This window comes from Oratosquilla oratoria, chromosome 13, assembly GCF_046742065.1.
Source record: "Oratosquilla oratoria isolate Oo_2021 chromosome 13, ASM4674206v1, whole genome shotgun sequence".
NCBI lineage: Eukaryota > Metazoa > Arthropoda > Malacostraca > Stomatopoda > Squillidae > Oratosquilla > Oratosquilla oratoria.
The window spans coordinates 68443825-68459754 of record NC_134789.1 but is presented as its reverse complement, the minus strand read 5'-3'; the positions used below and the strand labels follow the sequence as shown (position 1 = coordinate 68459754).

Genomic DNA, 15930 nt, shown 5'->3' with positions numbered 1-15930 from the left:
ATATCTATGTGCAAATTTCTATTAGGAGATGGATCGGGATACTGACTAGGAGGTTGCCCACAGCGGTATTAATGACTGAAGGTTTAGCGTGGCTATGCGGTAGCCACTGAACGATCACAACCTTTCTTTCTGACATGGAATGACAAAAGCAAAGGACGTGGCCTGTTTTGCATGAATTCCCCCCTTATAAGGGGATAGCCGCGTCAGTGTCTGCATTTGCCCGAACTCCGCTTAGGAATGTGGTTGCCGACTTGAGACAATAGTTGCTGGCAGCAAGGAAGGCGCTGGCGTTTTGTTTTGGAAACGATAGGAAAAGAAAAAAAAAAAAGAAAAAAATGTGGGAGTCACACATTATGAAGAAAAAGCATTGTCCTTGAAAATATAAATACGAATTAATAATACTAAACATACTACTGGGGAATTCAACTCTACGCGTTATCTCAAGAATAAATATGAACACTAATAGTTATGTGCATACCAAAACATGTGTATCTTGGATACATAAACACATATAAGCATACACACTAGGTGGGGTGGGGGGAGGGAAGGGAAGGAGAGAGGGAGAGAGAGAGAGAGAGAGAGAGAGAGAGAGAGAGAGAGAGAGAGAGAGAGAGAGAGAGAGAGAGAGAGAGAGAGAGAGAGAGAGGGAGCTTGGGGACGATGAGGGAGAGAGAGAGCGAGAGCGAGAGCGAGAGAGAGAGAGAGAGAGAGAGAGAGAGAGAGAGAGAGAGAGAGAGAGAGAGAGAGGAACATAGATACATAGATAGAGAGATATGAAAGATGAGAGAAAGAGAAAGAGAAAGATAAAGACAAATAGATTGATAGATACATAGGAACATAGATACATAGATATGAGAGATGAGAGAGAGAGAGAGAGAGAGAGAGAGAGAGAGAGAGAGAGAGAGAGAGAGAGAGAGAGAGAGAGAGAGAGAGAGAGAGAGAGAGAGAGAGAGAGAGAGAGAGAGAGAGAGAGAGAAAGAGAGAGGGGGGGAGGTAGGAGGAGAGGTAGGAGGAGAGGTAGGAGGAGAGGTAGGAGGAGAGGTAGGAGGAGAGGTAGGAGGAGAGGTAGGAGGAGAGGTAGGAGGAGAGGAAGGAGAAGTAGGAGGAGAGGAAGGATAGGAAGGAGAGGAAGGAGAGGAAAAAGAGGAAGGAGAGGAAGGAGAGGAAAAAGAGGAAGGAGAGGGAGGAGAGGAAGAAGAGGAAGAAGAGGGAGAAAGGGTAAAATGTACAACTGCAGCGAAAAGCAGATTATTATTTAATAACAGTAATTGTAACGTGATTCAACAATCACAATGAAAGATGAACTTAAGCAAGCTGAAAAAAAAAAAATGGTCTCCGACATCTTCAACCCCGAGCAAACAGAGGACAGACAGAGGAAGACATAATTTTATGGTGGGCGAATATCGAAATGACTCCGTTAGCCCATTAAACTCCGATGACAAGATGTCTTGTCATTTGGTCAAATAAAACAAAAAATCATAAAACACCAAAATGTTTGATCAAACACCAGAAAAGTATGACGTCAGTCCTCCTCGCTTCGCCCGCCGCGAAGCGAGGAGGACTGACGTCATATTTTTCTGGTGTTTGATCAAACATATTGGTGTTTTATGATTTTTTGTTTTATTTGACTAAATGACAAGACATATTGTCATCGGAGTTGAATGGGTTAATTCAACTCCATAGAAAGCCAGAGCACTAATTACAAAAGTACATCGGACTCAAAGTAGACTACGAAGTAGAATGGAACCGATACCCGATAATATGATAAATTAATAAAGATATAAACGCATCACACAGGGATACAAGGACTAACACACAAGGACTGAAGAAGCTTAAGACACACACACACACACAAAAAAAAGACAGACAGGTTGTCTAATCAACACGTGTGTCATGGGTAAAATGTGCACAAGTATGATTAAATCACGAACAAGGCAAAAATATATGAAATAAATAAAACAATATAAAACAAAATAAAATAGATAAAGATATTGATACAAGTAAAATGAAAGATATATATAGAAAAAATGCTAAAAAAATAACATTGAAAAAGTTAAAGAAATGGTAAGAACCTATCAAAAGATTTTTAGTAACAAAACAAGACGTAATAACAGTTTAGCTTACTAAAAATAGCACTGAAAATCAGATAAAACCCAGATTGTCTCGTTGACAAAACAGAAAAGATATCGCGCATTTCCTCCCAGTGTAAAACACTCGTTCAAATAAATACCTGATAACGATAAACAAGCACGCACGCGCGTGCACACACACACACACACACACACACACACACACACACACACACACACACACACACACACACACACACACACACACACACACAGTGTGTGCAAAAACAATACACTAATTTAAAAACAGTCTAGATAAAACGAGATATGAAGACAGGACACCACGAGTATAGCTCCCCTTCCCGTAAAATAGAACTAGGTAAACACACACACAAACACACACACACACACACACACACACACACACACACACACACACACACACACACACACACACACACACACACACACACACACACACACACACTCGGTGGCGCGGTTGGTAGAGTCCCCAACTGTCACTACGGCGGTCCGGATTCGAATCCTACCCAGGGCTGAAATGATTTCAATATCGCTGCGCTTCGAGTCGTGGGTAGGGAGTTGGGTGTGTGTATGTGTGTAAGGTCACAGCATTACCCATAGATCGATCATACGAGCTCTGAGTTATCTTTCAGTTCGGGAGGGAAATAGCTGTCGATCACGAGTCCAGCACGTGACCCAAAGACCAAGTTGAACACACACACACACACACACACACACACACACACACACACACATCTAATGTGGGGAATGGAGTCAGAGGTTGAATTTGCCCGCTTCTTAGTGAACTTTAACATTAAGAAATGATAGTATAATGGGAATAAAATTGGAAACAAAAAAAGACAAAAAAATTGGAATATCGGGTTCAATATAAAATTGGGTCCCCAAGGAAGTAAAAAAAAAAAAAAAAAGAAAAAAAAAATACTCAGAAAGGGACCTGGGAGTGATAATCTCAAGTGACTCGACACCCGATAAACATGCCAATAAATTAGTTGGAGAGACTTTTAACTTAAGATCAATGAAAGTGGCCTTCGACTACGTGGATGAAGAAATAGTAAAGAAAATAGTGGTTGCACTAATAAGACCTAAATTGGAGTACTGATGCGACAATATGGACACCTAGCACAAAAAAAAAAAAAAAAGAAAAAGAAAATAGAAAGAATTCAAAGAGCAGCGACAAAAATGGCACCTACACTCAAATTTAACATACGAACAAAGATTGGATAAATTACATCTATCAACACTGGAACAGAGAAGAGAAAGAGGTAATTTGTTGAACATTTACAGAATTATGAAAGGGATGGAAGTTCTTGATAGAGACGACTTATTAAAATGGGACAGAAGAGAAACAAGAGGACACGAGAAGAAGCTAAAGAAGGACAGTTACAGAAGAGAGTTTGAAAAAGAATAGCTTCCCACATAGAGTGACTTGATGTCTGGAACAAACTAAACGGGGAAAACAGTGAGTGCCAAAATCTATTAACAAAGATTTTAAGAATCTAAACTGGATGCGGAGAGATACGAAAACGGGGTCACTACGAGCATAGCTCTCGCCCGTTAAAAATACTACACTAGGTAAATACAACTAGGTAAATACAACTAGGTAAATACACACACACACACACACACACACACACACACACACACACACACACACACACACACACACACACACACACACACACACACACACACACACACACACAGAAAAATAAAGGAAAAGAGAGATAAGAGATAAGAGATAAGAGAGAGTGATATATGAGAAATCTAATGAAAGTACCTTTAGGATGTAAATATAGTGACGTAGTCCGTATCCGCCACTCTTTATCAGGGCGGCGGATACGCCAATGAAAAGATAATAATAGATAAATAAGTGAATAAGTAAATGAATAAATAAACAAATTTATAAATAAAAGGTGTGTGGTCACGGACCACGATAGTTGTGTGATACACTTTGTTAATGCAGGGAGAGGGAGCTGCTAAGGACGGTGATCGTTATTGTTAATTAAAGTTACGGGTAAAAACGCCCCCGTGGAAGTGATATTTCACTCCCGAATTTCGAAAAAAAAAAAAGGCCCGCTCCCGCTCCCTCTCTCCACCTCCCCCTCCCCCTCCCTACTCCCTTTCTGGCCTTCCCACCACATTTTGCCTTTCAGAAAATGAACACAAAATAACACCTTTTCAAGAACAGTGTTCTTATGACAATATAACTTTCTGAAGAACCGTTGTTCTTGTACAATTCTTATTTTTTTTCTGTGAAAATAATAATTAATTATTCGTTTACTACATGCAAACCTCCCCATATGCGAGGGTAAGGTTCGTTTTCCTTGTAGGAAAACACACACAATCATTCCCCACTGTGGTACCATGTCTACGAACTATTCCTATGTAATATATTCATCTTCATCACATCTACGAAAGATCTACGAAAAACGTAAATCCTCCCCTGGCCCTTGTGCACTCCTTAGGCAAGGTCGCTTTCCCCTTAACACACACGCACACAGACAATCGTTCCCCTCTCGAACTCGAAGAAGATCACAAACACCGGAAGTCACGAAGTAGTTTCTGACACAAAAGACCTCCTCTTCGGCGGTTCCTTTCCGTCCGAGGGCGGGCATACTTCCCCTCACAGTTCGACAAGACCAACGCCAGCAGCTCGGACTCGAAGAAGGAACAAAGGGCTGCCCACACGACGGGGCAGAAACAACGCTCGTGTTCATAAACACGCTTCGATTTGGGGGGAAGATCTTCGTTCTTCTGTTCCATTTCAACAAGTTTACTTCTGCGCAGCGCTGTCTTCGTCGCAACTCCGCTCCAACTCCAACTCTAGCTCCAGCTCCAACTCCAGCTCCAACTCCAACTCTAGCTCCAGCTCCAACTCCAGCTCCAACTCCAGCTCCAGCTCCAGCTCCAACTCCAACTCCTTTGTTCTTCCCGATAAAACCGCTTCGGTGAATAAAATCACCTGGCGGCAGCAACATAAAATTCGCTCACGTATAGGACATGGAAGACCATCAAATAACTTGGAAGGGAAGGGCTGTAGTGGAGGAGGGAGGAAGGGGAGGAGGGAGCAAGAGGAGGGAGGAAGGGGAGCAGGAAAAGAAGGAGGAAGGGGAGCAGGAAAAGAAGGAGGAAGGGGAGCAGGAAAAGAAGAAGGAAGGGGAGCAGAAAAGGGAGGAGGAAGGGGAGCAGGAAAAGAAGGAGGAAGGGGAGCAGGAAAAGAAGAAGGAAGGGGAGCAGAAAAGGGAGGGGGAGGGGGAAGGGGAGGGAGGAAGGGGAGGGGGAGGGGAGGAGGGGAGGAGGGGAGGGAGGAAGGGGAGGGAGGGGGACGGGGAGGGGGAGGGGAGGAGGGGAGGAGGGGAGGAGGGGAGGGAGGAAGGGGAAGGGGATGGGGAGGGGGAAGGGGAGGAGGAAGGGAAGTGAAGAAGGGGAGGGGGAGGGGAGGAGAGGAGGGAGGAAGGGGAGGGGGACGGGGAGGGGGAAGGGGAGGAGGAAGGGAATTGAGGAAGGGGAGGGGGAGGGGAGGAGAGGGAGAGGGGAGGAGGAATGGGAGGGGAGGAGTGGGGAAGGGAAGGGGAGGACGGGAGAGGAGGAGGGGAGGGGAGGAGGGGAGGAAGGAGGGGAGAGGTGGAGGGGGAGGGGAGGAGGGGAGAGGAGGAGGGGGAGGGGAGGAGGGGAGGAGAGGATAGGTGGAGGGGGAGAGGAGGAGGTGAGGAAGGGGAGAGGAGGAGGTGAGGAAGGGGAGGGGAGGAGGGGAGGGGAGGAGGGGAGGGGAGAGGAGGAGGGGAGGAGGGGAGGAGGGGAGGGGAGGAGGGGAGGGGAGGAAGGGAGGGGAGGAGGGGAGGAGGGGAGGGGAGATGATGAGGGGAGGGGAGGAGGGGAGAGGAGGAGGGGAGAGGAGGAGGGGAGGGGAGGAGAGGAAGGAGGAAGGTGGAGGGGGACGGGGAAGGGGAAGGGGAGGAGGAAGGGGAGGAGGAAGGGGAGTGAGGAAGAGGAGGAAGGGAAGGAAGAAGGCGGAAGTAAGGTGAGGGGGGAGGGGTAGGGAAACGGAAGGAAGAGGAATGAGGAAGGGGGAAGGGGAGGTGAGGGGGGAGGGAAAGGGAAAGGGAAGGAGTGTAGAGGAGTGAGGCAGGTGAGGGGGAAGGAGTTGGAGGAAGGGGAGGAGAAAAAGGAGGAGGAAGGGGAGAAGGAAAGGGAGGAGGGAAGGGGAGAAGGAAAGGGAGGAGGAAGGGGAGAAGGAAAGGGAGGAGGAGGGGAAGGGGAGGAGGATAATGAGGGAGGAAGGGGAGGAGGAAGGAGGGGAAGGAAAGGGAGGGGGAAGGGGAAGGAGAGGCAGGAAGGGGAGGAGGATGAAGAGGGAGGAGAGGGAGGAGAGGGAGGAGAAAGGGGAGGGAGGAAAGGGGGAAGAAAGATGAGGAAAGGAAAGATGAGGGAGGAAAGGGAGGAGAAAGGAGAGAAGGAAAGGGGGGAGGGGAAAAGGGAGGAAGAGGAGGAATGGGAGGAAGGGGGGAAGGGTGGAAGGTAAAGGGAAGAAGGAGAGGGAGAAAAGGGAATAGGAAAAGGAAGTGTAGGAGGAAGAGGAGGCGGGAGGAGGAGGGGAGGAGGAGGAGGAGGAGGAGGAGGAGGTGGAGGTGGAGGAGGAGGAGGAGGGGGAGGAGGAGGGGGAGGAGGAGGAGGGGAGGAGGGGCAGGAGGAGGAGGAGGGGGGAAGAGGAGGGGGGGAAGAGGAGGGTGGGAAGAGGAGGAGGGGGGAAGGGGGAGGAGGGGAAGAGGAGGGGGGGGGAGGAGGAGGGGGAGGAGGGGGAGGAGGGGGAGGAGGTGGAGGAGGAGGAGGTAAAGTGGGGTGAAAAAGCGGAGAGAAGTAAGATGAGAAGAGAAAGGAGACGAAAGTGAGAGGGAGAGGGAGAGGGAGAGGGAGAGGGAGAGGGAGACGAGGAGAAGAGGATGAAGAAGAGAAGAGGGAGAAGGGGAGAGTGAGAGTGAGAGTGAGAGAGAGAGAGAGGGTGAGAGAGCGAGAGAGAGAGAGAGGAGAGAGAGAGAGAGGGAGAGGAGAGATGAGAGAGAGAGAGGGAGAGGGAAAGAGAGAGAGAGAAGATGGAGTGAGAGAGAAGATGGAGTGAGAGAGAAGATGGAGAGGAAAAGATGGGGAGGGAGAAGATGGAGAGGAAAAGATGGGGAGGGAGAAGATGGGGGAAGGAGAAGTGTGGGATGAGAAGAGAGGGGAGAGGGAGAAGAGAGGGGAGAGGGAGAAGAAGGGGAGAAGGGGAGAAGGAGAAGAGGGGAAGAGGGAGAAGAAGGGGAGAAGGGGAGAAGGAGAAGAGGGGAAGAGGGAGAAGAAGGGGAAGAGGGAGAAGAAGGGGATGAGGGAGAAAAGGGGATGAGGGAGAAAAGGGGGAGAGGGAGAGGGAGAAGAGGGGGAGAGGGAGAAGAGGGGAGAGGGAGAAAAGGGGGAGAGGGAGAAAAGGGGGAGAGGGAGAGGGGGAAAGGGGGAGAGGGAGAAAAGGGGGAGATGGAGAAGAGGGGAGAAGGAGAAGAGGGGAGAAGAAGAAGAGGGGAGAAGGAGAAGAGGGGAGAAGGAGAAGAGAGGAGAAGGAGAAGAGGGAAGGAGAAGAGGGGAGAAGAGGGGAGAGGAAGAGGGGAGAGGGAGAGAAGATAGGGGAGAGGGAGAAGAGGAAGGTGAAGGAGAAAATGGGAGAGTGAGAAGAGGGGAGAGGGAGAAGAGGGGAGAGTGAGAAGAGGGGAGAGGGAGAAGAGGGGAGAGGGAGAAGAGGGGAGAGGGAGAAGAGGGGAGAGGAAGAAGAGGGGGAGAGGGAGAAGAGGGGGGAGAGGGAGAAGAGGGGAGAGGGAGAAGAGGGGAGAGGGAGAAGAGGGGAGAGGGAGAAGAGGGGAGAGGGAGAAGAGGGGAGAGGGAGAAGGGGAGAGGGAGAAGGGGAGAGGGAGAAGGGGAGAGGGAGAAGAGTAGGGAGAAAGAGAATAGGGGGAGTAGGTGAAGAGGAGCTGAGGGAGAAGAATGGGAGAAGGAGAATAGGGAAGTGAGGAGGAGGAGCCAAGGGAGAGAAGTCACGGCTGGGCAGAAGAATGGGGGAGGGGTGGGGGAGGGGTGGGGTGGAGGAGAAACAAGAGAGGGAGGAGGAGGAGGAGGAGGAGGGGGAGGAGGTGTAGGAGGAGTAGGAGGAGGGGGAGGGGGAGGAGGAGGAGGAGGAGGAGGGAGGGGGAGGAGGAGGGGAGGAGGCGGAGGAGGAGGCAGAGGAGGACGAGGGGGAGGAGGGGGAGGAGGACGAGGGGGAGGAGGAGGGGGAGGAGGGGGAGGAGGAGGGGGAGGAGGGGGAGGGGAGGGGGAGGAGGAGGGGGAGGAGGAGGGGGAGGAGGAGGGGGGAGGAGGCGGGGGAGGAGGAGGGGGGAGGAGGAGGGGGAGGAAGAGGATGGGAGGAGGGAGGGGGAGGAGAGGAGGGGGAGGAGGTGGGAGGAGGGGAGGGGGAGGATGGAGGGGGGACGAGGGGAGGGGGAGGAGGAGGGGAGGAGGGGGAGGAGGAGGGGAGGAGGAGGAGGGGGAGGAGGAGGGGGGAGGAGGAGGTGGGGGAGGGGGAGGGGGAGGGGGAGGAGGAGGAGGAGGAGGAGGAGGAGGAGGAGGAGGAGGAGGAGGAGGAGGAGGAGGAGGAGGGAGGAGGAGGAGGGAGGAGCAGTGCCGGAAATGACAGCACACTATGCTAATGGCTCCCTCTTCGTGCGAGTTGGAAATTAACAAGACATTCGTCTTGTTTGACTGCGAAGGCGTTGGCCGTTTAGATTCCCAAGGGCATTGAAATGACGTCATGTCAGTGATGTCACATCGGTGACGTATGCATATCCCCTCCCTGACTCTGACATATTGGCGTCATTTCGGAGTCGGTTCAGGATCTAAGCGATGTGCTTTTTTTTAATTTTTATTTTGACAAACTTCTTTATTAATTGAAAGTTTGGAATATAGGTAAAGTATGCCAATGAAATTATATCATGTGACCAAGGATCTAAGCAGAGTAATATTATTTCCAAGTACTAATTATATATCAATTGTTGCCATTAAATGCCATAGTTTTCCAGTATAGGACTATTATGACCTCCATAATGACCTCCATAAAGACCCTTTGTCCCTCGCCCCCCCCCTTTTTGGCTAAAATTGGCCAAAATCATTAATGCACAATGTTTTTAATGAAAATATAAAAATATTGATATATTGTAAAAAATAGATTTCATCTATTCTTCAAGTGTAATATCACTTAGAAACAGAATGATTAATTTCTTATGTAGATTCTGTTAGATTTTATGTAGACCCTGCTGACTTGAAATCGAATACAATTTCAGACGAAAAGTTCCCACAAACTGCCTCCAAATACCTCTCAACGACAAGCCGGTCCTCATAGAAATGTTTTTGTAACGTCTCTAAATCTGAGAAGACGATTTATACGCCAAAAATAAACAATGAAAAAGAAAAAAGAAATTAATAGATAAGTAAATATGAACAAGTAGATAATTGGTAATCATAATAATAAATGAAAATCAATAAACTAATTCATTTACTATTTGTACAATATACAGTGCATAAACAGTCATTTTGGAGCAAATCTGTCGCCAGCAGCCCACACGAGATGTGACCGGACACAGAGGCCTGGGTCACGACGTTCCTGCAGTTAATGTGTGACTGACTGACTGGCAGGATTCCCACAAAGACACATCAACAATTCCCTACACTCGTGCTGAAAAACACCTACACTGGAAAAAAGTTCCCAGTTTACAAATGTTGACACAGATGTACTTACAATAAAAATGTACTATATATATATTATTATATATATTATATATATATATATATATATATATATATATGTATATATATATATATATATATATATATGTATATATATATGTGTGTGGGTGTGTGTGGGGGGGTTTGTGTGTGTGTGTGTGTGTGTGTGTGTGTGTGTGTGTGTGTGTGTGTGTGTGTGTGTGTGTGTGTGTGTGTGTGTGTGTGTGTGTGTGTGTGTGTGAATTAATAAATAGATGAAATAAGATAAATAGATAAAAGGAAAAATTGGTTGTTAAGTATTTCAGAAGTTTGTTTTTTATTACTATACGCATAGTACACTACAGTAACTGCTAAAAAAATATTCCCGTTGTGACAATTATCACCCTCGGAACAAAAAATCAAAGTGACACAACGATATTTTCTCCTGATGAGTTCCGTGTATGGTGTAGTGACAGACTTCGATAGATATCACAAAAAGTCTTGTCTCCCATCTTGTGTAGAGTTACAATGAACGCCAAGAAATAATAAAATATAGGTATTAGTTTAGTAATGACAGTTGTAAATCCTTAAATTGTCACTAAATACGACTAGAATGCCCCCAGAATATCCTCAGAGAAGCCAAAATTCCCAGGAGGTTGTCACTAAATGCATGAAAAATTCCCAATCTGGGGACAAAATCCCAGAAGTAGAAGCCCTTGTGACTGGCGGTCTCGTTACGGACTTTAGTTTATCAGCACTTCTATTCTTTGACATGACGCTTACCCGACGTCAACTTGAACAGCTATTTAGATTTATTTATCTATTTCATTTGATTATCTATTTTATATTTATTAATCTATTTCATTTGATTGTTTATCTAATTATATACTCTTGTTTCTTTTTTATCAGTTGTCGGGACTCCGCCATATTATGACGTCACAAGTAAACAAACGTGGTGGAAGCATCGAAGTGAGAGCTTATGTTTACCATCGCAATAAAACCCTCAACTTTTTTATTTTCTTATTTCTGGCAATCGCAAAATAATTTTATTCAGTTAAGGGTAGTAGGTGGATGATGTCGCCGTGCCAAAGTGCCAGAAATTATTTTAGTTACTAGCACAAATAATATCTAGACAGCCTAGTACAGTGGTTCTAAACCTTTTTTTTGCCATGCCCCACTTAAGCATCTCTAAAATCCCGATGCCTCTCTGTGACATATAATTCTTATTATTCAAAAAGCGAACTCCTCTTCAAGTGAAGGAGACCTGGATGACCATAACTTGGTCTAAACAAGTTTCCAAAAAACATGGCATCCATGAAAGAGAAAAAGGAAAGAACGAGATGACAGTTTAAGTACCGAGAAATGAATGAATAAGAATTCATATATAGTGTATAAAAGATATAGTTTTTAGAAATAATCGAAATATGAAAATATCTTATGACGTCACAACTGAAGACCAGCCAATCAGAAGAGACATGACGTCACGACTGAGGACCAGCCAATCAGGAGAGGAAACATGACGTCACGGCTGAAGACCAGCCAATAAGAGGATAAGGCGACATGCCAGGAACTGTTTACTGTGATATAAAATGAGGAAAAGATGTGTCATTTTGTTGAATAGAATGTGAAGTTATCTAACGATGAGTAGCTAGGCTAGCTACCGAAGGCTACCAAAGCAAAGCCGAGCCCCATGGTAATAGATATGGACCAAAAGGTCTCCTGTCGGCATGCTCCGCCTTTGTAATCCTTTGTAATAAAGAAAGCGAGAAAATAGAGTATTGAAATATTAGTGGATTCCCCCATAAGAAAGCAGCAATTGAAGTTTCAAAACATAACAGAAAATTGAAGCGTACAACCATAAGATAATTTGAACAAATGCATAAAAGACAAATACACCACTTAAAATAAATGGCGCAATATTGAATATACCCTCCTTAACATCACCAAGAACCGATAGCTACTACAAACTAAAGTATTTGAGCGTCTTACACTTTTAAGACGTGTTCATTAGTTATTTCCTTCAAAAGTCAATTTATCAATCTAATTATGAAAGCCATTTGGTGGTTGAGATGCGGGTAAACCATGTTCGTGAATAGTAACATTGTTCGATACGATCTTCCTGGCGCCATATAATGAATTCAAACAAGTCAAAATAGTTATCACACCATTCACTGTTAATAACTCTTAATAAAAGCACACAAATACACACACACACACACACAAATACACACACACACACACACACACACACACACACACACACACACACACACACACACACACACACACACACACACACACACACACACACACACACACACACACACACATCATATATATATATATATATATATATATGTATATATATATATATATACATGTATATATATAATTAAATATGTACATACACACAAATATTATTACGTATGCATACTGTATATGCACCGTATATGTTAACTCGCACACACACTCCTATTCACAAAGACTCACTAGGACAAAAAATCACTGTTAATAGCTCATTCTCAAATGACCCTCCTCGAACATCAAATTGTCCGCTCTGCTTCACGTTACGAACCACCGGGTAAGTTCGAAGATGGCAGGAAAGTACTTACAGCTTAGCAGTAGCCACAATGAAGGGGAACTGACCACGTGGTACAGATGGTAAGGAACCCTTCTTCCCCTTTGCTGACACGATTCACTATCAAGCTCCAGGATCACGTGCTGGCCTCGTGATCGACAGCTATTACCCTTACTGAGGAGAGCTCATCACATTACACGAGCTATGACCCCAGGGGGGACAGAAACGACCTGTAGTATCACTGATAGCCTTTCACCCCGGGAGGCGCGGTTCGAACTCGGGACTTCAAGTGTGGGAACCCCAAGACGCTAGCCACAGTTTCAAGGTTTTCCAGAGGAAACGGCTCCGTTGGGCATGTTAACCCTACGAAGCTGTAGAAACCAAAGTATATAAACAAAACAAGTTAAGCCCACAAAAAAAAATCAGACCTATGACGTCATACAACGGAACCACCGTGACGTCACGCACCCTGCGCCGCTGTTTTGCGCAGAGGCATTTGATACTTTGCAAACAAAGCATGCGAAGGGGTTGCTTGCTTGTATTTTCTTATTTTGTCCTATTTATTTCATTATTATTTCCTTTGAATTAATTTTCTATTTTTGGCCACTGAAGTTCAGTTTAGTTTCGATCTAAAGCTACTTCTCTTAAATTAGTTCAAACGAGTATCTTTTTTTATCTGTTTGTTTTTCTTATCTATTTCATTCTACTTACCTATTTCTATCCACTGAAGTTCATAGTTTAATTTTAATCCAAATCTAAGCTAGTTTGCTCAAATTTGTTGTAAAAAAAAAAAAAAAAAAAAAAAAATCTGGGACAGGATGCATACAAAGCCAAAGTCTTCCGACAAGCAATCTTTCGGTTCATGACGAGGTCGTGTGGAGAGAAAAAATGATAATAAAATAGACTTAGATAAATACACGAGTAGAAAAAAGTAACAAACTAACTGGTAGACGTTACAGTACAGTACTTAGCACTGATTCAACTAAATCTTAGAAGTTCAATTAGTACTACACACATTGAAGAGGGAAGGGAGGGAGGGAGGGAGGGAGGGAGGGAATGGAGGGAGGGAGGGAGGGAGGGAGGGAGGGAGGGAGGAGAGAGAGAGAGAGAGAGAGAGAGAGAGAGAGAGAGAGAGAGAGAGAGAGAGAGAGAGAGAGAGAGAGAGAGAGAGAGAGAGAGAGAGAGAGAGAGAGAGAGAGAGAGAGAGAGAGATATGGAGGGAGGGAGATATGGAGGGAGGGTGATATTGTGGGAGGGTGATATGGAGGGAGGGAGGGAGGGAGGGAGGGAGGGAGGGAGGGAGGGATGGAGGGAGGGAGGGAGGGAGGGAGGGAGGGAGGGAGGGAGGGAGAGAGGGAGAGAGAGAGAGAGAGAGAGAGAGAGAGAGAGAGAGAGAGAGAGAGAGAGAGAGAGAGAGAGAGAATGGAGGGAGGGAGGGAGGGATGGATATAGATATATATATATATATATATATATATATATATATATAGATATAGAGAGAGAGAGAGAGAGAGAGAGAGAGAGAGAGATTTATATATATATATATATGTGTGTGTGTGTGTGTGTGTGCGCGTGTGCGTGTGCGTGTGTGTGTGTGTGTGTAGAGAGAGAGAGAGAGAGAGAGAGATAGAGAGAGATAGAGAGAGAGAAAGAGAGAGAGAGAGAGAGAGAGGAGAGAGAGAGAGAGAGAGAGAGAGAGAGAGAGAGAGAGAGAGAGAGAGAGAGAGAGAGAGAGAGAGAGAGAGAGAGAGAGAGAGAGAGAGAGAGAGAGAGAGACTCCCCCTCGTGTCCCTGGCATAAAACAAATCTATTTGAACTAAAAGACAGAGGGACTTTTCCCTTTCTACTTCAAACCTAATCTAATCTTAATCATCAAGTGTCGTCGACCCTATATATTCTGGCGAACGTTATACATATTCGTTCATCTATAGGGAAACCCGTTTCCCAAAGGGTTCAAATCCTCTTTATTGTGTGTGTATCTGCATGCATCATTTGTACATAAACACAAAAACACACATATCAAATATTACCGTACACACACACGCGCGGTCACAGCATTACCCATACATCAGGCCATAGGAACTATGGAATTCTCATCCAAGAGGGGAATAGCTGTCGATCACGCGTTCAGCACGTTATCCAAGCCCATGGTGAATCACGCACGGGTAATGTGTACGAGCAGTGACGTGACTATCAAAACAATGGAGATCATTCTTACAGAACTGTAAACAAAATGGAGGACTTGGGCACGCAAACAATGTCACACTGATTAATCAACACTCGATCAACATTGTGAGGAAGAAAATGCTGGTAAAGCGGGGATGATTTTGAACGTGCACGAAAGAAATAGGACCATTTGGATGACCTTGAACGAATTGTCACTCACAGCGGGTCGGTCCTACCAAACGTGGAGAATAATACTGTCGTTATTGGCCTCTTTTAGAAGAGGCCAATAACGACATCGCCTTCACTAATTCTAGTCATTCAATTTTGTAAACATATGATTATGAACTAGAAGGTATCATATTCTGTTTAAAAGTCTTTCTACATCTGCTTACTTTCTGATGTGAGCGAGCCCGAAGTCCGTGATAAGGAGCTTGGAGTCGGTGCCCGGGTGGTAATACAGAAGGTTGTCGGGTTTGAGGTCCCTGTGGGTGATCCCGAGGTTGTGCAGGTACTTGACGCCCTCCAGCACCATTCGGAGGACCTTGGCTGCCTCGCCTTCGCTGAAGGGCCCTCGAGTCATGATCTTGTCGAAGAGGTCCCCCCCAGTCGCCAATTCCATGACCATGTAGATCTTCTCTGTGCTCTCGAACACCTCGACGAGTTGGATGATGTACTTGCATTTGACGCGCCTCAGGACGGAGAGCTCGGCCTCGAACGCCTCTCGTCCTTCCCTAGACTCGATGACCTTGATCGCGTAGGGCTCCTTCGTCAGGCGGTTCTCGACACGGATCACCTTGCTGAAGGTCCCCTCACCGATCAGACCCTTGAGCTCATATTTGGCTATGATCCTCGGGTCGTACTTGGTTTTGTACTTGTGTTTCGTGGCCTGCCTCTCCTGCCGGATCTTTTCGACGATGCTACTCACGTCGGCCACTCTCATCTCACAAACAATCGGCTCATGGTCAGAGGGCACGAGTCCCGTTTTGCCCTTCGCAGGCGCCGTCGCCGTCGCCCGCGCTGGCGACGGAGTCGACGTCGATCGGGGAGCGGTATGGCACAATTCTTCCACATGATACACAGTGTTGATATCACTGTTCGGCAAACTTTCGATAATTTTCTTACTCTCTATACACCCCATGGCGCAGCATTTTACAAACACGAGGAAACGACGACGACTTTGTGACAGTGCGACTCATAACGACTGCCCTCCCTCGGTGCCCTCCGTCTACCCAACTATCTTATGCACTGACGACATTGGCCCCGCGGACAGCTCCCGTGGCCCGCCTGCCCGGGCACCAATGCAGAGTTGCCACATTC

At 46.3% G+C, this 15930-nt stretch overlaps 1 protein-coding gene across 1 annotated transcript in view; it reads right to left on the bottom strand.

Annotated features, from left to right (window-relative positions):
* Positions 1-15877, bottom strand: part of LOC143032478 (serine/threonine-protein kinase H1-like) — a gene marked incomplete in the record, with an annotated part of 48197 nt that extends 32320 nt beyond the window's left edge. The window contains 1 exon segment of the mRNA XM_076197321.1: positions 15006-15877. Coding sequence (XP_076053436.1) covers positions 15006-15751 — 746 coding nt within the window.
* Positions 15878-15930: the final 53 nt, after the last annotated feature.